Genomic DNA, 24,145 nt, shown 5'->3' on the forward strand with positions numbered 1-24,145 from the left:
TTGCAATAACATTTTTAGAAACATCATTTATTTCTACCTCCCTGCATTACCATGCTGTAAAAAAATTATGTATTTTTCCAGTGTATAGAAAGAGAGTTTGAGGTTCAGAGAGATTAAGCAATTTGCTAAATATTGTTAGCACACCTGTGTCATAATAAGAAAAGAAATGTTAGGCTCAACATAGCATTTTTTTTTCAGTTCTCCACTAGGGCCATTCCATTCATTTTAACCCAAACATCAGCATTAAAAGAAATGTGCAGAAAGTGCTCTGTTCCACTGCTGAACAAAGCCCTCAACTCCTGATAAGGCTGCAGAAAATGCTGAAGTTTGTTTTGCATGAATTAATCCGCTGGACTCATCCCGAACTCCACTGTACTCAGCTGCTCTTTGCTGGCAGGCTATTTTTGCTTTTTATAGTAGAACTAGCCAAGTCATTATCCAGATAGGATTTCTCTTTTTAGTCTCAACTTGTCACATTATTTTTTCGCAAATCTCATGATGGCTCCTTGTCAGTCATTTCACTCAGTTGAGGCAAGAAGCCTAAGGTCATCATTAGCTCATGCTTGATTGTCTGGAGATGAAACCCCAGACATTTTTTATGTCTCGTCTCTTGCTTGTGGTAAGCACTCTACTACATTCACTCGCCTTCTTTGCAGTACTAGTAAGAACCCCCATATTGACTTCTCAAAGGGTAAATCACTGTACCTCATGAAACGGCCGTGTGTTAGTGATGGTTAATGCTCAGTGTTATAATGGCAATTAGCACACAAGTGAGTTTCCAATTAACTGCCTTTTCCAGCTTCTCCAGTACCTGTTTTGTGGGTCCCATCTTCTTCAGCTGTCAGCTGATTCCTATCTTGCAGTCACATAGCATCCCTGCACAGCTATTCAGCTTGTATGAAGCTGGAATACTGTTGATGTATTGAGAGCAATTTCTTATCCCTGATCACAGAAAAAGTGGTTTGAAAAGTTCATTGCACCATCTGCATGCCCTCCAATTAATCTCTTGGCCTCAGTCTGTTTGATTTTTACCCTTTCCAAGCCACTTGGTTTCTTTTAACTGATTGTACCATCTAGGAAAGGGATTTGGTTCACATGTTTAAGGGACTTGAATTTAAGCATAACGTGTGGACATCAGCATGTGAGCTGGCTGTTTCAGTAGAGATCTAGTCAATATAGGCAATGGAGCAGCTTCAGTCAATCGGACTAGGCAGTACAGGTATCCAGCACAAATTACAGTCTGTGCTGTATTGTCTGATCTTTGTTGGCTCAGATAGCCATAGAACATGGAAATATCTGCATTAAGAAACCTAAATGTGGGTATATGAATCTCCCTGGAAACACAGTTCAGTTGCCTCACTACAAGGATTTTGTATCACTTTGGGCATCCTCTGGTGTCCAACCTGGCCTCCACTTTCTGTTTAAAAAGCCACTGTCCTACCATTGAACTGCTCTGTCTTGTATCTGCTAACCTCACATAGTGGATTTGGAGGGCACCAGGGCTCTCAGGTGGGATTAGACATCTAAATTTAGGCAGCTGAATTGTATCCTATGTGTCTCCTTGGACATTCATCTCACTTCTGGCTGCTGGTTCCTACTCCACAGTTGCCTGTCTCTCATCTCTTCTGCCTGTTTGGCAGCACCAGATCTAAGAGGCAACCCATGAGATGTCTCCTTGTTTACAGGCTGCTTTTACAGGCTTCTTTGCAGAGTGAAGTCTGGATACCCGAAGGAAGAGCTTGGGAAAGAGAACCCATGCTAGGTGACTATCCAGCTGTGTATTGACCGTGAATAAAGTCTTCAAGCTTTCTGGTGACAATACGCTACAGTTTTCAAAATGGCTGAGTAGCTAGAGTCCAAGAAGTTTTGGATTCAGGAAATACAGAGCTGATACTGGACTTGGTTACACCAAGATATTTAGCAAAGTCTATTTGCCGATGGAAGGGAGAAGATCTTATCGCAGATTTCCTTGCTCTTATATACAACAGCTGTTGCAGAGTGTTATGTTGTAAAGAAAGAAAAGGCTAGAAGGGAGGAAACAACCACTATTCTAGGAAAGAATTGTATGAGTTTTGCTATGGAAAAAGAAAAAAAAAAACCCACAACAAAAGTCTATTGGGAAGAACATCTGGAATAAAACTGAAATATGAAAACAATGGAAAATGCTTTTGAAACTCAACAGCAAACTAGATCCAGGCTGCAGTCCAGAATAAGTAAAAATCTGGATAAAAAAACCACACCTTACTCTCTGTTCACTCTTTTTCCCTCCGTATAGTTGCATAGTAGGGTTTTATCCTCTCCAGAGGTTAGGCCTGTTGAAGGTTTATGAACCAGCTGTAACCACTGTGCTAATAGATCTCTGTTGCAGTCAAGGCAGCTGGATCTCACACTTCTTCAGGAAAGTACGTAATCAGTGATTACTTTATTAACAGAATAGGTTGTTTCTTATGCATAAGATTATTATATATATGGAGGGTTTTTTTTGCACTGTATAGTACATGCGTTGTGCTGCCAGCACTCCCTGGAAGAACATCAGCTTTAGATACCCCTTGTAGAAGGTCACACACCTGCAGTGAGGCCAGCTAATGTGATGTCTACCATCTGACAGACAGTGAACACATCAAGCTGACCGTGCAGTGCCTGTGCAGAAAGCCCAGCTTGTAGGAAGTTGTGCAGCTGTTGCGTACGCACCAGCAGATTGACCTGTGTCTGCACTGAAGGAATACCTGAGACATCCAGAGTGGACAAAACACTGCTCAGGCTGGCAGATATGAATTATATCTGGACAGATGAGAAAAGCCTTCAAATTGCAGATAAAACTTCCAACTAGAAGAACATGTGTTTGAGGAAACCCTGCCTGTTTTCTGCATATGCTCTCTGAAGTCCCTCCTGACTTTTTCTGTACACCTCACCAGACACTTCTGCCAGCTTCTGGTTGCAATTAGTTTTTTCTTGTTCTTTGCCAGCAGTGCCTTATTATTGTACCTTATGATCAACCAGTTTGCTCATCAAATTGGTAAGCCTTCCAGTTGTAGTAGGAGTATGAAGTGGGAACCATTTCTGTGCATCTCATGCAGCATAGGTAATTCGACAATTGATGTAATCATATGTAGAACTTGTTCACCACAATAAAGTGGGGTAAGTAACTTGAGGTTTTCACATCCAGAGTTCAAAGACAGACACTTAAAGCCCAGATCCTTCACATATGTGTTGCAGAGATTATGATTCCAGTGCTTATGGCACCTTGGTAGTTTTAATAAAACTACTTATTACAAGAGCTGTGATTTCATATTACTTTGTAAGGTGATGAAACTTATTCAGCCCCAGTGACTTGCGTGCACTATTTTAGATTTCCCTGTGAGTAAGCTGAGGTAGCTGCCTATTCCATAGCTTCATTTTCATGAGCCATTCTGTAGGGCTGTATTTAGACTAAACCAAAGTGCGTATCTCAGACATTACTTAGCTTTTCCCTTTGTTTTCCTTTGATCTCCATCCATTCATAGACAGAGCATCACCTTTTCAAGACCTGCTTGCTATCTTATATTTTGAACATTCTTCACTTCCTTTCCTAATAATTCGTCAATTCCAAATTATTGCTGACTTTGCTGCGCCATCTCTTTTTTTTTCCCCCTCCTTTTAGTTTATCTGCTTGCTTTCAGTATCTTCACACTCCTCTGGGTCATTGATAAAACATTGCATACCACAAGGCTTGCAAGACCAGACTTTTCTAAGCCAATGCCCTATTCTAGTCAGTCAGCCTGTAAATTAATGTGTGCCATGTTCGTGTTGTACTGGTGTAGTTTGTTAATCAGAAAGTTTTTTGCTACTAATTCAAGCGCCTTGAAGAAGCCAATTATATCAAAGCCATTATCTTTATCAACTAAACCTGTAATCTCATTAGGAGATGATAACAAGGAAGTTTCACAGGACCTTTTTCTATAAAACCAGGTTGATTGGCATTAATTATATCATCCACCTTTAATGATTTATTAATTGATTTCAGAGTTGGACATTATGTTTTTATTTATTTTTCCCCTAGAATCAGTGTCAAGTTGACAGGCCTGTAATTACCTGGGGCTTTTACTTTTATCTTTGTTTGAAATACTGGCACAATGTTAGCTTTCTTCAAGTACTCTGAGACATCGTAAGTGATCACAAACTTACTGAAAAGTCCACCTTGATAGTCCATCTGTTTTCTGGACCAACTCAACCTTAGCACTTGCATGCAGTTTTATATACCGGTGATTTAAAGCTATGGAACTATTAATGGAAATAAGGAAGTATTAAGATTATTTTGTTCCTAAATACACTTAAAACAAATCTAAATTTTCTGCTTATAGATATCTTGTCTTTTGTTGTGTCATATACCATTTACACTTTGCAGCCACTGAAGCATTTCTGTGAACATTACCATCCTATCTTTTTCTTTCTTTTCTAAGATTTTAATATGGTGATGAGCTATTACAAATAGTTTTATTATAATGTCTTTGCTTCACACTGATTATATTTTTGGTTTGTGTGGTTTTTTTTCTTTAACAAGGGTAAACTTCCTTAACCTATTGTCATGCTTTTTCAGATTAAAAATCATTAATTTTAGCTAAATGTAGACTTTTAAAGGAGTGATAACTTCCAGTTCAAACCTTTAGAATTCACATTTCCAAGCATTTGTCTGTGATTGCTAAATGTGGAAACCTACTTAGAAATTTTTTTAAAATCGAGGTGAGAATTTGATATATCACATGGCTATTTTAACTGACTTAACTAGAAAAAATAATAATGCTTTGTAACCAGGAGTCAGACAGCAACACCAATAATGACACCAACAGTAATTCATGATGACATTTAATAATAACCCCCCACTTTAAGGGGACATCATTATCATTAGGAAATGGTAATTATGAATAACTTTAAGATCAATATGAAGGTCTCCAAACATTTTTGCTGAGTCTTTCTTTGGTCTTCAGTGTAGCTAATAATTTTATCCCAGGGGGTAAAGGTTGACCTGAGGATTGGGAAAGGTATGCTCAGGCTGAGTATTTTAGATCACAACTTGCTGTGACGGTGAAGCAGGAAAACAATCACTCTGCACACAAAAATAGACACAAATGTCTGCATAACTCTTCTGCTGCTCTAGGTGGATATTTTTTTAACCTAGTGTGTCAGTGGTGAAAGCGCTTTTCACTAGTTTTGCTTTGTGAAGGTAGTATATAGTTACGACACAATCCCTGGTTTTCTTCTGTTCAAACCACACTTACGCGACTTTAAACAAGAAAGTCACAGATGGTTTGGATGGGCGATGGACACTGTAAGATTGAATTCCCTCCATGTCCCCAGAGAAGATATGAGCTTACTGGTGTGAGATATATTAGATGGGGAGCATGCAAGTCTTGTGCTGTTTGTCTTTTATCCATTTAAAAGCTGTACAGAGAATTCAAATATCCACAGATATCAGCCAGACACTGATGGGGAACAATGAATTTATTTATTGATTTCACTTAATTAAAAAATGCTCTTAAAGAGGAATGTTCTTTAGGACACAAAATCATCTCTCTTTTCCAAACTAGTAATTTTTAAATATTAAAAGAACATGACAGGCTGGCTAATTTTGTACAGATATGTATGTATTTTTTAGTTCTACATCTGCTGCAGTTTTCTGTTGCATAATTGATTTAATCTTTAATTTTAAAGGAACGCTGAACTCTTTTACTGGACTCCACATACATTTCTCCAGGGCAAAAACTGTCCTACTTTTCCCTCCTTAGTATCTGTCTAGTGCTGGGCCATTTTCTTCTGAAACTAAACTACCCTTGGTAAAATAAATGAAGTCAAAATTGGAATACAGTTTACTGTACAGATTTATCACCACAAGATAAGAGCACCATCATACACAGCAAAACTTCTTTGACATTTTCTTTCCCCCTGATCTTTTCCCTCAATCTTTCCATTGGTCTGAAAAACCATTTTGCCCATCCTGGCTGCACAACTCATGTCTGGGAACTGGTGAAATTGTAAAGGATCAGAAAGGCAAAAATGGGCTGAGGAGGGAAATGTTAGTTCAGCCATTTAGACCATTAAATTTGGATTCAGACACCCCAGTTCCCCCCCAGTTTCAACATTACAAAAGCTATTGATGCCTCTGTGGTGGGTTATTGCTGTTTTGTCTTTATTGCAGGTTCTTTTCAACATCCCCTAGAAAAGGATTTAAAGCTTCTGATCCTTCTTCGGGCATCTGAAGGGATTTACTGTGATCGTCTGGAGGAAATAAATGTCCACCCAGGGAATATTGGTATGTGCTCACCTTTTCGTAGCAAACCAATCTTAGGCAACTGCCAGATCTACTGCTGTGAGCCTAGGTCATACAGGAAAACATCTAACAAAGGTACACACATTTTTTTTAGCTAAATTTTTTAACTTTCACCAGCTCAATTCCTTTTTTTTTTTTTGTGAAGATTTTGTTTAGGCCAAATTTGACAGAAGTGAGCAAGCAGGTGGCAACTCCTGAGGTTTCATATGAGAAACTAGAGAGGAGTTAAAAGGACTTGCACACACTTACACTGGGTTTTCTTGGTTCTAGATTTGAGATTTGTAAAAGGTGGTTGTCAGAACTGAAGTTATTAAAAATAAGATAACCTTGCTGAGTAGAGTGAAATTAATATTGCCAGAGGCATTTGGTCTCAGTTATCTTTGGTCTCTCTTAGGATAAAACAAATGGTCCTCAAGTTTTGAGGCTAGTATTATGTTTAAACTCATATCATTATTTTTAAATGCCTCACTTAAGTAAGATTAATTAAATCCAAGAGCTACTGGATGGATTCAAATACATACATTTAAATATTTCCAAGCATTTGGACCCATACAAAGATTGACAAATGAAGGTTTCTATTAACTTTTACATGTTCTCACATAATTATGGTTAAAGAAATAAATTAACTTTTCTGTTTTCCATGCTTTAAAATATCTTTTAAAAAATACTTGAGTATTGCAAGACATTGTTCATTGCTGAACTTTTGTAAAGATAGTAGAAATTCAAACTGCTATCAAGACAAATTGCCTGGATCAAGATTTGTAGAATATTAAAGAAATTCAGGACAAAGGAAAAAAAAACCCAACAGAAATTAAGAAACAAAAACCCCCACATGATTTGTTTCTGATAGTGACATTGAGAAACTACTGCACACATTGATCAAGTGATTACAAACCTAGCAAGTAGCTATGTAGAATGTTTGGAAGGCAGGATGAGGAAATGGATTCTGAGGGGTATTTTAAGTCTACATTACTTAGGAGTTCAAATATAACAAGAGCTAGCAAATGGACTTCCTATGATTTTAGGGGCTGGAGGAGAAGATAGAGGCACTGCTGTGGTTTAGCACTCTGTCATGGATCAAATGAGACTTCATAACTGTTGATCCTACCCTCTTAAACCACAGCAAACGCAAGATCATAGAAGTTATATCGAATACCTGTCTTGGTGGGATAATCAGGGTTGCATTACCAATGCTTGGTCTTCTTTTGGACGATAAGGACCATGTATCCTGGAAAAATTTGTCTGGGCAGGAGATTAGTCCAAGTGGTAACAGAGGTGCAAATACTTAAAGCACAACTCCTCTGAAGCAACATGTCACTATTAGAGTTGCAGAAGAAATTTTGAACTGACTCATACTGAAAGGTTTTAGATAGGTCAGCAAATGAAAGAAAACATTTCAGTGCAGGAAATCGTAATTTTTTTCATGTTTCAAACTTAATCTTCTTGGAAAATGACACCTATATGAAAAGTTCTATATTTTGGCTTTTTGCCCTTGCTTTGGATCCCCTTTCCAGAACAAAACAGTGAATTATTCAGACATCAGAAATACAAATAGTAGCTGAGTAATTTTTTGTATTTTTCATTCTTGGAGTTTTTACTTAATTTATTTGCTTAAGGTAGATTTTTTTTTTTATTATTATTTATTCTTTTTTTTTTTTTTTTTTAGGTAAATACCTTTGTCTGCAATTCTAGTTTGAGTTAATGAGACTTCTATGGTACAATACCCTTTCTTGGCTTTACACATGGTGGTCATTTTATTTTATTTCTAGTTCACTTTTTATTTCAAGTGGAGGCTATGTGCTGTTCTTACACTTTTCATAAAATATAAAACCATGCTTTAATAAATATAAATATTTCCATGTACTTAGTTGGTTCAGTTCTTCTCAAGTCTCCTTTCCCCTAACTTTTGAACTCCTGCTTTTGTTTTTTTCCAGGGGTTTATGGACACGTGCAAATTTATAGTGCTTATCCTAAGATGTCTTGGACACATCTGGAAACTAATGTTGCTCCTGGCAATGAAAGGTGGTATTTTGCCCAAATACACCTGCAAATATTAAGTTTTGGATCCTGCTCCTATGACTTGTATTAATGTTGCTATGAGTTGTACTGCTCTTTTCCTTTGTGATAGGCTCTGTTTAAACTATATCTACGTAAAGAACAACTATGCTACACCTTGCAAGAAGATTATACTCTTTTAAGATTAATTCTAAGGAAGAACAAAGTTGAGATTTTCTTCTTTCCTTCTGTCCTTCCTTCTTTGCTTGCTTCTTCCCTTCTGTCCTCCTTCCTTCTTTCTTTTCCTTCCTCCATCTGTCCCTCTACTTTTTTCTTTGTAGAACGAAGAGATGTACTCAAAAGTGGCTAATATCTTAGTGATTAGGATGTTTGTTTTGTTTTAAGAGACCTAAATTAAAATCTCATCTCTGAATTAAGCAAAATTGGGATATGAACTATGTTATTCAACATCTTAGATCAGTCTTTCACCAGTTTTTGGAGTGAACTTATGAGTCTTAATTTCTCCTGTTAGAGTTAATATTTTTTGTATATGTAATTATTGTCAATTGTCTCAAAGAACATAAGGTTGCCTGTATAGCCTGATGAGTAAGTTTCTGTCTAGGATGTGAGGTATAGACATGTTTTCACTTAACCTTGGCAAAAATAGCTTTGAAATGCTACCTTCTCTTTCCCCTGATGCTGCCATCCATAAGCTTTTACAGCCCCTGCAGCAGACTCATCTTCATCATCACTTACCCATGAATTCAGTCTGAAGGCTTAGTGAAAACCATCACCTAAGGCAGGTTAAGTGGAGTTGCCACAGATGCTTGTTAAGTGAATAGGTGTCTATGGCCTGAAGTTCAAACCTTTCGTCTGAACCAGAGAACATATTTGCATAAGGATCTCCCTGTACGTGCACTGACCATTAGTTGGTGTGGGGTGGGCACCTCCTAAGCTGTCACTGGAGCTCTCATTCTTGATTTTGTGTTACAGAAACTTTTTATTGTCTTTTTGCTCTATTTCTTCCAAGTGCTTCATTTTAAACCGAAATATATGTATTCAAAGCAAAAAATTCTATCAGTCAGGCCTAAAAAAAATCTCATTGAAAGAGTTCCAGGCTGGGTAGAGGTGAAATATCAGCATTTAGGGAAGGAATTACTTGGAAACTCATTGTAAAGGTAGGCAATGGAAGCACAACAACCTCACAATTAGAATTTGTTTGTTGTTAGCTCTCACGCAGTTCAGTGTCTAGAGTCGATTAATTGTTTAGGCTTGCTGGATAGTCAGTGGACGAGACAGATACTTACAGATGCTGACTCAAATCATGTAACATTAGAATCCCCTCTGGAAATCCTTCTCTTTCCCTGATTAGAATGGGAGTTCAGAGCAAGAAGATTCTCAACTGAAGCGTGCCAGTTAAATACTTGGATGAAATGGATCCAGGCTAGTATTGGTCTGCTGCCCAGATGTTTTATATGAAATATCATGAGGTGCTAAGATACAAGTATTTGGAGCTCATTCATTGACCTTGAATATGGCACAAAAAGTTGTTTCCATTATTAAGAAAAAGAAAGGGGGAAAAACTACTTATCATGAAAAGTCTACTAATAGCCAGCTAAGAGTTAATGTGGTTAGACACAGGAAATAGGTAAGTCAGTGCTAGAGCATGAAAGCTGAAGGAATTGGCTTTTTTATTGACTGAGAGAAGCTGCTGTATTTATTTTCCGGCACGAACATACACAGGAGTTAGGGAAGAACTTGTGTTGTCAAAGAGGAGGAAAAAAAAAATAATAAAAAGGAAAGTATATATTTACTTGCAGTGAAAATCTAAACGAGTATTTCAATAGATCAGTATCTTAGATGGTGTCTCTTAAAAGCCACACTTTCTTTTCCTTACTGATTCCTCTCATTAGAATTCTTTGAAATGCAAGAACCAAAAGAGTTATGTTTGGGTTCACAAGATGTAAATTGGAGTGTATGTCTGGGACTGGACTTCAGATTCAACTGCTAGTATGGGTTATATGTAAACTGACAAAAATCCCAAGCATATGCCACAGTTATTCCTACTCTGTGTGGTTTTGCTTCCTCTTTGCCAGTGCATTTATCTTGAACAGTACACAGTTCTCAGTCACACTAGCACTTTCCTGCCATTTCAGAAGGTATCCAGTGCTTCCTATAAGAAAAAAAAAAAATATCAAAGTTTGATAGACTTCTCTATTGAATGTTCACAGGTGCTGTGAACTGGAAGTACTCATCTTAAGCTTGCTCATATTTGAAAAAAAGTGTGAGAAAAGACACTACAAAAACTTGTAAACATAGCTCTCCAGCTCTATCCCTTTAGGACTTTCCTTTCTCTCTACACTTCTGTCACTCCTGACTGCATGATGAGGTGTTTTCTCAATTCATTCAGTGGTCTTTTTTCTCAACAATCACCTGAGCAGTATAGACCATCACCTGGCCAGCACCAATAACAGGACACCTGACCACCCCCTGTAATAGGAAAAGGTGTTTATCAAATATATATAAAACCTGATCATTGTCCATTTTGCTTCCATTAAATGCTTTTATTTTCTATATGTGAAGCTAAACCCCTGCTGACCTCCAGATAGAGCTTTGAATGCAAATGGAGATTTTTAGTTGAAAATTGAAAAAGATAAATGTAGGTGTCTGTGTAATGTTTAAGAAGGTAACTAAGCTCCTGGTAGAGTCAGCAGAGTTCTCGGTGCTGTAGCCTAGAGGACTTTGCCACTGCTAAGGGCAGGATTCAGGTACCTAAACACAGGTTTGGGGCTCATCTGAGGTGCCTTTAAGTCCCCTCCATGGCTTCCACTGGTGTCTCCAGGAACACTCTCCATGAACAACTCCTATCATATCTACCAGCTGATGCCTTAAATATCCCGGAACCTGTCAGGTAACAAGAGGTGCTCTTCTTTAGGGAATCAAATTGTGCTCTGTGTGCCCAGTTCAGAGAGGGCCAAATTGCCTTCCACCCAATACTGACTGTATCCATCAACTATAGCAGAAGCTTAAGGCCAAGTGCACACACATACACAACCCTACACAACCTACATTTTGTTGTCTAAGTTCGAAGCTGACTTTCAGCTCTAGGATATTCCTGGCACCAAAAATAGCCTGACACATCTTTAGGAGGCAACGTAATTGAGTCCTGCAACTCCGTACTGGAACAGTATACCTTGTAAATCAGTGGTGTGAAATAGACATTTCAGGATTAATTTCCTTCCACATATTTTAGACATCTGTTTTTGCAGAAAGCCCTAAAGGGGCTTTTCCTAAAGCATAGCCTGTGGATTCTTTCTGAGAGCTGCCTAGGCAAAACTGATGTTCATTTTTTAGGAAATCTGAGAGCATAACTTTCATAACTGTAATGACATTAACTTAATATCTTGCCATGACAGGATTTTTGTGGAGGACGAAGTAGACTGGAATTCTGGTGGAAATATTGTGATCAGCTCTTCCTCCTATGAAGCCCACCAAGCTGAAGTAGTTACACTTAAAGAAGTCAATGGTCATAGCATAAGAATTCATGAACGCCTTCTGCACAGGCACATTGGTAAGGAATCTGCCTTTCCATTTGAGAGTTTTCTTCTGAAGTATTGACTTTCCATTTCATACCTCAGCAAGATCAATTCTACTTTATTGAGGTATTTTCATGTCTTCCTCCATTTGCTTTTTCTTTCTGTTTTGATCTGCTAAAAACATGATCCTCAATATTACACAGAATGGCTGATTCTAACATAAATTTCTGGGAATAAAATTAATGCTGAATTCAGTGCTGAATAATTTCAGAAAACTTTGTGGTGTTTCGTGTTTTAAGTAGAACTGGTTAACAAAGAGAGAAAGTAACTGAAAGTAAAGGGAAAAAATACAGGGTTTTTTAAGATCATTTGCACAATTTTTGTGATTTTTCAAAACCTGAAAAATTAAAAAAAATCCTTTTTTTCAAATTTCAGGATAGTTAGATCCATGGAGTTTTAAGTGCAAAATTTTACCAATTCCATGGCATGAAATTAATATATTTGTAATCCAATATGTAAATAAACATAAAATATGTATGTAACTCTATTTCCTGTGTAGATTATATGGGATCTGTATTTAGGTGGAAAAATAGATTATTTAATTTTATTTCAACCTATAAAGTAAATCTATCACCATCTATTTAACAAAATAAAAAAACTTCTATTAACAGATCAAATTGTGAAGTTCCAAACCCAGGATTTTTCCTGTGTATAGCAATGTATTTTTTAATTCAGTCTTTAGTCAAGCTAATTGGCATGGAAGTTAGTAGGATGGATAAAAAGGTTCAGAAACAACGTGTGGTTTAATTGGCTGTACCTGTGCTAACACTTGGAACTGGGCCCTATTCTACAATTGTCCTCAGTGTTAAATGCTAGTAGCCTCCATGGCACATTTTGTATGACAGTTGCATTTGAAAATAATAATAATAAAAAAAAGTAGTTCAAAAGATAACACATCTAGACTCCATTTCCAGTAGTTTGTACATTGCCTTTCTTTTTTTGTGAGGGAAGGAAGAACCCTGCCAGTCAGTCTTGGGGCCAGAGAATGGTTCTTAACCTATTTTCTCAGCTAATGTAGATATAATAAGTGTATCCTGAGATGAAATGATTGCATACACATTGAGTACTGCAGCAGTTGTTAGATATAGCTGAAAAAAAAAAAGAAAAAAAGGACTCATGGGAGAGCTGAGCTACATAAATACTGGGATTCACCTGGGCAAATGTAGATATCTACAGTAAATGTTCACACATGAGCTAGTCAATCTCAGCTCCCTTGATAATCAAAGCAAAAAACCACATACTTCTGGTTTCTATTTAATCTCCCCCTAAAGCAGATGTATAAAATAGATAACAAATCACACTTGAGAATTGCCTATTGCTCTCCATTGTGCATAAAACCAGTTTGGATAAGTACATCATATCTGTAGGTATCTGAAGTCACCTGAGTCTAATTCCAAGCTAGACATCTGCATAAACTCTCTCAAAAGTCTCGTTTAGGAAGGCTTTGTTTAGAAAATGCACACAACCACAACAAGACTCCGTGCAAGTTGTTTTTAGCGTTGTCATTGGTCTGATCCTAATGAGAATTCATGGAGATCAGCTCTGCAGCATACTGAAGAATAACTCCAGCACATATAGCTTAGAAAAGATGAAGTGTGAATCTGTTCATTGATTTGGCATCTGCACACCGCAGGGAAAAGGTTTAGCACATTCTTTTCCTAAAAATGAAAAATGTTGGTAAAATATAAGTGCGTGGTGAATATTTGATGGGCAGGTGGCCTTTATGTTTTTGTGTTGATGCATGTAGATTGTGCTGGAGGAAAAACACACCTGAATGTCAGCGCATATTCTGAAGAGAGGCTGAGCATAAGCTGTCAGGCTTTATGTCCCTCAAAGCAATGGTTTATAGGTATGATAGACACTTATCACATTTTCTTTCGTGAAACTCTCCAGGGCATTCCCATGACACAGAAGACGGTAGACGCATCCCTTTGGCTGCGGAGGTTGGACTCTTAACACGGAACATACAGATAAAATCTGATGTGGTTTGCACTGGGAGGATGCTGGTGGGACGTTTTACAGACTCTGGTGGAAGAGAGTTTGAAGGTACTTGATATTCACCTGTCCTCCTTGACCAGACCAGTTCTGCCTGAGAAAGTACAGTCTAAGAACGGATGTATCCGTTCACATGTGCTGTGCAACTCTAAGTGAACTATGACTCTGCAACATGTATGAAACTTGAGTGCTAATAATATTTCATACATAATGGGATATATTTTAGGAGGGTCTGTTCTGTGGTTAGATGTTTTCTACTGTAACTTTATATATATTTATTAACAAATATCCATTGCTGGCAATACACTGGCAAAGACTGCCTGCTATTATATGCCTGAGTACTGTTTAGATGGGGCTGTCACCCTTACCAGTTCTTAAGTAATTTTGTAAGCTTCTGTTTCACTACAGTTATCTCATTGCAGGTGTCCTTCAAATCTTAAATACAGAATTTTTGAACTTTGGGCCTCCTCAGCTTTCTGCTGTCGAATTCAGGAACATATCTCAAAAGTCCTCAATGGTGTCATCCAGCATCAGTAGTAGCTGCGGAGCTGGCATTAAAGCGGTCATGAGCAGCTGGATCTTGTTGCATGATAACATGGTGTTCAATACAGTTGGACCTGGCATTGATTTGGAAGGGCAAAATCATTCTCTCATCAGGAACCTTGTTATTCTGAGCAGGCAGCCAGAAGGCTCACTAAACTGGGTTGCTGCCATCAAGGTGAACCTTGTAATTGGTGTCTCCCTCTGTGGCAATGCTGTGGCAGGATCTGAGCGAATTGGCTTCCATGTCAGGGGCCAAGATTGTTTGTTAGATAGAGAGTACTGCAGTGAAAATGTGGCTCATTCATGTCTCCATGGTATTCATCTCTATCAGGAAGATGGATTTCAGACCTGCACTAGAATCACAGGCTTTCTATCCTATAAGAATTATGACTATGGTGTCATGTTCCATCTTGGAAGCAGCGTCGTCATGGACAATGTGGTGCTGGTGGACAACACCGTGGGTCTCATGCCAGTAGTGTACTGTCTCTACGCCATGCAATGCCACACGGGGAAAAGATTCATAGAGCTTAGAAACTCCATCATTGTGGCAACAAGCTCAACTTTTGACTGCATCACAGACAGGATCAAGCCTCACTCAGCTGATCTAACAGCCAAGGATCGACCACCATCCTACCCTCTAAGAGGCCGTGTTGGGATTTTATGGCCTACATTTACCACTGTTCTCAGCCAAAGGCCAGAAAACCCATGGCACAAGACTGGGCATTGTCCAAAAGTCCTCGGGCTCATGAAGCTGAAAGGTTGGTCTTCCATGTCCACTAGGCAGACTATTCTGTCACTGCTTTTCTTGACTAATTTAATTTTTCCAATTGAAGTTACAGCTTTCCACACCACAAGTGGTCATGGTGGAGAAATCCAAGCCTCAGTGGAATTAGTAACAGAATTGCTCACCAGTTTGATACGTTCATTAAAAAGAAATTAATTATTTGGTATTTTTCATTTCCTGCATTTACTGCAGGATAATTATGTCATGTGCTAATGTATATATTTTACCTCAAACATGCCTGCCTTTTGTACTATCTATTTTTCCACCTGATTCATCTCTCTGATCTACAGTTACCTCTAGCTAAATAAAGATAACAAGTTTGAGAAGTGAATAGCACACTTTGTATAGAATTTGCGTAGAACATAATGACTACAGCTGCACAGAAACAGTTATGGCTTTTATTGTTAGAAGGGATTGCACAAGAGGAATAAAAGTCAGTTATGTATCCCTCGTCTTTGGTTCAAATGAATTTTACAGTCCCCAGAGTAGTATTTGCATTTAGCAGAACTTAAATAGCTGCTTGCCATGGTGGGATCTAAATACCTCAGTTTTTCATGCCTTTATCCCTCATTGCTACCTACTTCTGTAAGAAAATACATTATCCTCTTTTTACTGAAGAATAAGGGAATCAGAGAAAGACAAACAGAATTGCCCAGGGTATTGCAGAAAACTTGCAGCAAAACCATGGTTTTTGTAGCTGTGTAACAGTTCAGTGCCAGAGCCAACCCTGTGTTACCAGACCCAGCTCATCTTCTGTTCTTATCTGGCAAGTGGATAAACTGTCCAAGGCATGTTGTCATTAGACTGGTTCTTACTCATTCAGATGAAAATTTATTAATCATTCTTACTTTTGTTTCTTTCTCAGTTACCATTTCGTTTGACTTCATTTCATATGGGTATGACTTGGCTTGTGTCAACTTAAGACGTAACTTGGCTACAAAATATTCTAAAGCCAACTGAGGATCTATGATCAATGCAATTATTCTGATACAAAAATTATTTGTACATATATATATGTATACACACACACACACATACGGGAGCAATTTAACATGGAAAATGTCATAGAGCCTTTCTTTCTCTACTTCTGGCACTTCCCCAACCACTTTTCCTCACTTGATCTTCTCTTAATCCCTGACAGAAGTCACCTTTACTGGTTTTACAAAAAGCTGCTACAGTGAAGACAGGGATGTCTGCATCATGTCAAATGCTGACCATTTAGGCATCATGCCTCTTATCACAGCAGAGTCATCAAGGATGTTACATGTCAATGAGAGGGACAAGTTCTACTTTCACCCAACAAGGTAATATGTTTCATTTTGAACTATATTTTTCAATGGCTTGTGGGGGAAAAAAAAAAGAAAAAGAAAAAGAAAAAAAAAAGAGCACCCTCAGTTTTGGGCCCATCTTCACCTCTGTATCAGCTGTTTTTTTTTATTGTCTTACAATGATTTTAAGCAATTAGCTTAGACTGGATGTCTAGCTGCAGAGCAGTCCCATTCTTTGTCTCTGTCTCTGCTTTTGTACTGCTCCTGTCTCAAAAATCAGGCTCAGCCATCAAACATGCACAGAAAAACTGAAATCCAGGGGAAAAAAAAAAAAAGCAAAGAAAAAAAAGAGAAGAAAAACCTTAGCAAACTTAGTCTAGGGCAATTTTTGAAAATTTAAGGTTCAGATTCCATCAAGGTGCTTCTCCAGAATAATCCTCTTGGATTTCCCCTTTTGCTGACATTTGTATAGCAGAACAAGCCCCACATATCCCATTTCTTAAAACTCCATCCTGAGCACCTCTGAATTCTCAACCACAAGCTTCAGAAAATGTCAGGACCTCCAGCAAAAACCCCTGAGATACGGAATGTCCTTTTGATTGGGGAAGTGGAGCTTGATTTTTGCCTGCAAGATCACATTGGAAATGTTGATCAGTACCAGGCAGGCTGTGAGATGTCAAATGATTGCCAGAACTGCTCCTGCCCAGGGAGAATATCGTCTGTGCATGTAGAAACATGGAAGAGGGAGGGAAAAGCTTCGTCTATAACCTTAAAACACTCCTGGTTGCAGCAGCTTAAACATACCACATCCAATGGAAACCACATGCCTATTTATTTATTACAACCAGAGAACACAGCACAGAGGCTATGTCAGGAAAGCCTTGAAGTAGCAAAAAAATCCAGCATGGACTCCACTTGCCAGTCAAAAATAATTGGAGGTGTCCCACACTGCTATGTTTAGAGCCCCTCCAGCCTTCTGCCAGAATTTTTGCTTTTTGCTCTGGGCATTAGTTTGAGTGTAGATTTCTGAGACCTGTCCAGCTTGTCAGCTCCCATTATGTTTCACTTTTGTGTCCATCCCACAATATTATGCTATTAGTGAGCTGCTGAATACAGAGTCCACTGCAAGGGCTGGTGATTTTCAAACATGATGAATGCATATGGATAACTGAATGCTTTCTTAGTAGTCTGGCAAACCTCTGTGGTGATTACATCCCTCAGTACTCCTTGTGCATTATCTGCGTGCATTTATTTAATCCACCTCTGCAGCTGCTGAGCTTGACCTGGGCTGTGGCTGCATAACAATGCTTCAGCATCCTGGAGGGATGTCTTGGTGGATATGTCCTGTCAAAGAGAAGGTGAGAATTGCCTTAGAGCAAGAGAGGAAATGGAAACATCAGACAATATAGCAACACCATGAGATACTTTGCTTGTCCTACTAGTAGACCTAGCCAGCTGAAACACTGGATCTTCTGAGAAATGTCCAGGAATTGAACTAGCTGTCAGGATCAGAGGAACTATCTTTGTTCTCTACCTGTTTTGAGCTGTGTTTGCTGGGGGCATTGTCCCATTTGTTTCTCTGCCATTCCTGTAAACCTCTACATTCAAAATACCAATAATTGGGTTGTTCCAATCTGAGCCCAAGAAATTCTAATTTTTCTTCAAGACCATGTAGTAATCTGAAGATGTTTTCCTGGACTTTTCTGGATTACAAGTCATCGTCTTTCATTGTATTTTGTAATAGGAATGATATGGCCACTTGGCTAGTTCCTTTAAGCTGTGTTAAACCTTTAGTCAAAATGCAGTTAAAAGCACTTAAAATTCTCAAAATGTGATTTAGCTCACTGCACTTCAGTGATCAAAAAATTAAGTGTGTAATCTAAAGAAAACACTAAATTCTTTCTGTAGTCAATAGAGACCCTTGTTTAGGAAATGATTAATCTCAACTGTCACATATATGTCTCATATATGGTGAGCTCTCCTCCAACAAACATGTCCTGTTGCAGATACCTCCCTCCATGGATGTCAGTTTTTAATGATTTACATAGACGTTTATAGCCTTTTTTGTCTGTTTCAAGCCACTAAAGTTACAAATCCCTCCTGAGAGTATACTGATGATAAAATTGGATACACTTTTTTTGAAATTAGATGTAACTTGATGAAATACATTATCATGGCATCCAAAAAGAGCTTTGTCCTTGTTTGGACTAATGCTCTGAAATGCTAACCTGATTAGTCTTATTTTCAAAGTATGGTTTAGTTCTATTCCTAGGACCTGAATCTGTCATTAGAAAGAGAGAAGTAGCTATTTGTTGTCTGGGAGACAGTACTGGTTGAGTAATCAGTTACTACTAGATATGTGTGATTAGGTGATGAAACCCTGGCTCAGGTGTACCTTTGGGGTGAAATTCATGTGCAATTCACTTTAAGACCATCAAAAGCATGAAAGTTACATTGAATCTCCAAACCCATCTTTTTATTAAAACATAAATTAGGACAATAATCCTTTCAGACACAGTCCCAAACACCTGATTATGAAAGAACAGCAACAACAAACAAAACAGGGTTATAAACATAGCAATCCTTATGCACTGTGTCCTATTAGAAAGATATTTCTCTTTCAAGTTTGCTTCTGCTTTAGAAATGTTAAGTGGCTCCTTCACCTGCAACAAGCTTCTTTGAATCCTTAGCAGAAGTCTCTTTAATTTGTTTCTTATGGTTATGTTAATACTAGCAAATTAAGTAGAGCCAAGGAACTGGCCATCAGAACTTGAGTTTTAGCACTGTTCAACTCTTAGCATGGTCACTGGCTTTTTTTTGGCATGAGCCAGCTAGCGTTGACCCAACTAGTGTCATAGCTCAGGAGCTGCTCAAGGACTTTTCTAAACTGATAGTTTGAATGTGACCATCCTGTTTTGAATGCTAAAGGAATTTAACTCTACAAACACGGACAGACTGTACCAGCTGATCTAGGAAAAGCATGGGTTCTGAAACTGGCTAACTTGGATAGATGGACCCTCTGTGGCCTGACTGTAAATCTTCCTCCTGCTTGTTCCAGGAGTCTCCAAGCTTTTATTTAAGATGTGTGTGCCCTTCTGGCTCCCTTTCTCATATATTCTGCCATTTAACCTTGCTTCATGCTTTCATCTGCATAAATATAGTTGTTTATGGGAAGGTGCAATTTTCTGACCCTTCAGAGGGCTTTCCCATTCCAAAGTGCAGAGGTAAGAGCAAGGCAAACAGGTACTACTGGGCAGCCAGTGCTTTTTAACAAAGTACTATGTACAACACACACCAATCTGTAAGCAATAACTAAACAATCCATCACCTGGTGGATGTGAAAGAGCAATGCCTGTTCTGTATCAGCACTGTACACTGCAGCACAGATATTCCTGGTCGCTTCGTGCCATAACAGCCAATACATGTTTCTCCTTCACTCAGCAACTACAGGTTTCATCTGCCTGGTTATATTGATGGTTGCATCATTGCAGTTCCTCAAATCAGAAAAGCCAAAAAGGATCCAGAGTTACTCAAACTGCAACTGTATAGCTGGTTTTAAGGACAGTGATGGTCCACACTGGCCAAAACCAGCCCCATGGAGGAAGACATATGGAAATAGAAGTTATGTTGGAAAGAAGATGACTTTCTCTGTCCAAACCCAGCCAACATTTGGAAAGAGAGGATGTTGAGTTGTTTTTTTTTTTGTCAGTTTGGATACAAACAGGCCAAAATATCAATATTGCTGCAGAATTTCTTTGCAGAGTATGCCAAAGTATGCTTAGGTTTCTTTCATTTTCACTAATTTTCCATTTTTTACTTTTCTCAGGCATGTGAGTTCATCTGGTAAATATTAAGACATTGCATGTATGTGCAGGAGTGTTTGTTTCCAGTGTAAATAAATTACAAACAAGAGCACAATGTGTTTCCTTTGTTTCTTCTCCATAATAACATTACCTCTCCTACCTGTCAGTGTACAGACTTCTGAAGACACCATGTTCCCTGAAAAGAGATGCAAAGGCTCGAGGAAGGCGCTTTTCAAGGATTTGGATGGAGGTGTCTTGGACCTAGATCCACCTGTTTCTGTTTTCCCAAAGTCAGAATTTGAATGGATACAGTTCTACTTGCAAGCTGGTAAGTACCTGTGCTGTCAGCAGTGCTTGCAAAGTCATGCATACATTTGACCCATGGGATATGATTTCACTCCAGGCTTTCACTGAGACCTACAGCTGAGGACGAGATGGTGGTGGTCCCAGATTGTGTGATGCCTTTCCAGGATGGATGTAGTGAATTGTAGTGTAGAAGTCTGGCAGGCCTCATTGCACAGCTCCGTGTCCACCAGTGCCTCTCTGCCTTCTTGCAGAATCATGTCACCTGGCATCCTTAAGCCCCTTTGGGGTTTAATTAATTCACTTTAAGACCAGAACAGAACTTATGTGCCCTTTGCAAAACCCTCTGGGACCATTAAGTGACACATGCCATGTGAATGCTATGTAAGTGCAAAACAATAACAATAATTGGCCCAGCAAGGATTTTCATCCATATCCCACTGAGGAGACAATCAAGCTCAAAAGCCACTCCAGAAGTTTAAAGAATGCTCCCTCTGGTTTAAAAAGGCCCATTCTGCTCAGTAACCACTTTCTGAAGGTTCACACAGCAAGGCTCCATTCTCATCCTGATTAAAACTCTGCTCTCTGATTCCAAATAAACTCTTTAATTAGAATTAGCGTTTCCTGTGCCTGCTGCTGAAGGCGGACATTTTGCTGAAAAGGCGCATCATGTGTGACTTCAGCGGTATGGGAGACTGATGGAAGGGACTGTAATTAATCCTGTTTTCCATCCCACTCTAATACTGATTAAACACCAGAACTTTAATCTTTAAACAAAATGCCTAATGTGTACCCAGTAAAGGCTTTTCCTCTAAGGATCCCACTTGAACTGGCTGCTTACAGGGCTGATTAATGTGTTCTTTAGTTGTAAACACACTGGTTTTTACTCCACCTTTTCTGTCCTGACTATGAATTGCATGCAAGTGTGATACCCTAGCGGTATTACCACTTAACACCTGCATATTAATGCATACATCTTTTTGCATACAGAACATGGATTTTATTTACATTCATACCATTTTTAACACACCCTGGTACACAGTCACAGGCGTGCCAGGAATCTGCACCATCTAAAGTGCACTGACAGTGCAACCTGCACTCCACAGGGTTTATCTTCTTGTGGAATGGAGGTGACAGCATATGGTAAACGCTGCCTGCTTCTGAGGCTGTAACAAAATTGCTGTTTTCTTCTTGCTGCCCAAATATGAATGAAGATCTTTTTCCCCCTGCCTTCACAACTGTGTGTTAAATTCCTCTGTATTTCTCATTCTGACCTGCAGTTCCTTTCCTCTCGATGTTGACATTTGGAAAGGCACAGCTTGATGTGCAGGTGAATTCATAGTCACCTTCTTCCCTTCTCTACCCCTTCCTCCTCCTTCTTGAAAGTTGCAGTATGGAGTATTTTGCACATTGCAATACAGGCTCTCATGCTAGACAAGCAGGAGAAAACGCTCACCTTTCCTGCCCCCACAGGCCTTCCATGGGGCCAGATTCACCCTTGGCAAGACAGTGCTTCAAGGCCAGTGGAGATGGTGGTGTTATGATGTTGTTGAGCAGCTTTTGGCTTTAATATCTGCCTTTCTGAAGTACTGCCTTTCCTGAATCCAGATGACCATTTGGTACTTAGGTTATCTGAGTGGTCAAGACCCACCTGCTGAGTCTCTCATCCATGTGTCCACCTGGTACCTTTTGACCCTGAGTTACCACTCAGGTTACCAGTGGCAAACCTAAGTAATTCTGACCACTTCCAGCAGCTTCATCAGAGCACTGCAATGCAGTGGCTAGTTCTCTGCTAGCCTGACTAACCACAGAAACAAGAGATAGACTTTTCAGGTAGCTACACAACATCCTTGCCATTCCCTTGTGAGGGACACAAGTTTCTTTGAGACTTAAGAGCTCTGGCTTTCCCTCTTAAGTACACCTTTATCCAGGTGCATATATATATACATTCCCTTTAAGCTTCCAGTTTGGACAATCAGCTTAGAAATTATTTGCCCTCAGCCATTCCTAGATATTTTGATTACTCCAGGGGGAGCAAACCAAAACATGCGTTATACTTGAGGGATGCAAAAGCCAGGAAGACGCTTTCTCAGAAGAATACATAGGGAAGAAGCTGTGAGAGCCATAACTGAGGCACAGGGGATCATTCAGTTTGATATCAATGCCTCTGAATTCGCATGACATCTTTTATTGAAAATGCAATCAATATAGAATGTGTTATATATTATTTATATATGTGTGTGTGTGTATGCAACAGGCAAGGAAGGGCCGCTTTGCTTCTTGAAATCTGCCCACTGCAGGTGGGCAGTAGCAAGCCATGCAATGTATAATTAATTATGTACCCACTTTTTTTTTTCTTTTGTCTTCCTGTGTGCTTGGTCTTTTGTCTTTCTGGGTTCCTCCTGTGTGCTTGATCTTTTATGTGCTGTCTTAGTTCTTTGGGTAATGGACCAGGTCTTCTTATTTTGGCTTTCTGTAGAAGCAGAGTTGTTCACGTAAAACTGAAGGTTTAGTTTTCTGGATAAACAGAGAATTCAGAAAAAAACCCCAACAAACCAGGAGGGAACAGATAAAAGATTTTTGTTATTATTATTTCTACTAAAAGAAAAATGAGCAACAACAAAACTGGTTTTGAGTTAAACAAAGCATAATTATTTTTCAATCTAAAGGTACTTTTTGCTTTTTTCTTTTAAATATAATGCTGCGAAAGTTTAGAAAGAAATGTTTTCCAGCACACACACCCCTGAATCATTTATGAGGAACTTTCACAGTATCATTTTTCAAATTATCCAAAACAATTTAATGAGTTTAACATGAATTTGTAATTATTTTAATCTCTTTGAGCTGCCATTTTTGGATGACAAAATGTTTTTCTCCCAAAACTCATCTCTTTACCAAACCTCTTACAAAAGAGCTTGGGGCCAGGCCTGGAGCAGTAAATGGTACCACAATACAGGAAATACCAGAATCACAACCTGTACAGCAGAACTAGCTATAAACATGCGTGTGTCTAGCTGAGGAATGAAGGGTAAATGAACAGTTTGTGTACTCAGTTGAGTTCTGTGTCCACATTAAAAGCCCTACTCCACGAAGGAGACCTGATACAACCATCACTTCTACAGTTAGTTTCGACCATTTGCTGTCTACCCGCAATATTTACAGGGCTCTGTTTATTGTACTGCCTCATGCCTGTAATCTGACAACACACAGCTCCCAGAGACATTGAAGTTTGTTGCCTTCCCTTGGTGGAACTGTAGCTGAAGGCCAGAGGCTGGTAGGAGCTTCAGCTGACCCCACTTCCATTGTCTTCAGTGTCCTTTCTAGTGAACAAAGGGAGATGGACACCTTAAGGGCACAACTGAAGTGGGCTGATACATGTATGTCTGAGAGATTAAACCAAGTTTTTCAGGTTTTAGTCTAGAGCCTGCAGACACACATTTTCTTCCTGCTGGCAGATAGGTTCTAGGCATTTTTGGAAGTAATTTGGGCTGAATAATCATAGAAACATAAAACAGCCCAGGCAGGAAGGGACCTCAAAAGATCATCTGGTCCAG

At 38.9% G+C, this 24,145-nt stretch overlaps 1 protein-coding gene across 1 annotated transcript; it reads left to right on the top strand.

Moving 5' to 3' along the window:
- Positions 1–8,252: 8,252 nt before the first annotated feature.
- LOC308064728 (fibrocystin-like) lies at positions 8,253–13,949 on the top strand (the record flags this gene model as incomplete). The annotated part of the gene is made up of 3 exons (XM_080389631.1): positions 8,253–8,326; positions 11,716–11,870; positions 13,789–13,949. Exons 1-3 carry the CDS (start codon positions 8,280–8,282, stop codon positions 13,947–13,949), a joined length of 363 nt encoding a protein of 120 aa, XP_080245757.1. The 5' UTR covers positions 8,253–8,279.
- Positions 13,950–24,145: the final 10,196 nt, after the last annotated feature.

Source organism: Falco punctatus (assembly GCF_963210335.1).
Source record: "Falco punctatus genome assembly, chromosome: 5".
Taxonomy (NCBI): domain Eukaryota; kingdom Metazoa; phylum Chordata; class Aves; order Falconiformes; family Falconidae; genus Falco; species Falco punctatus.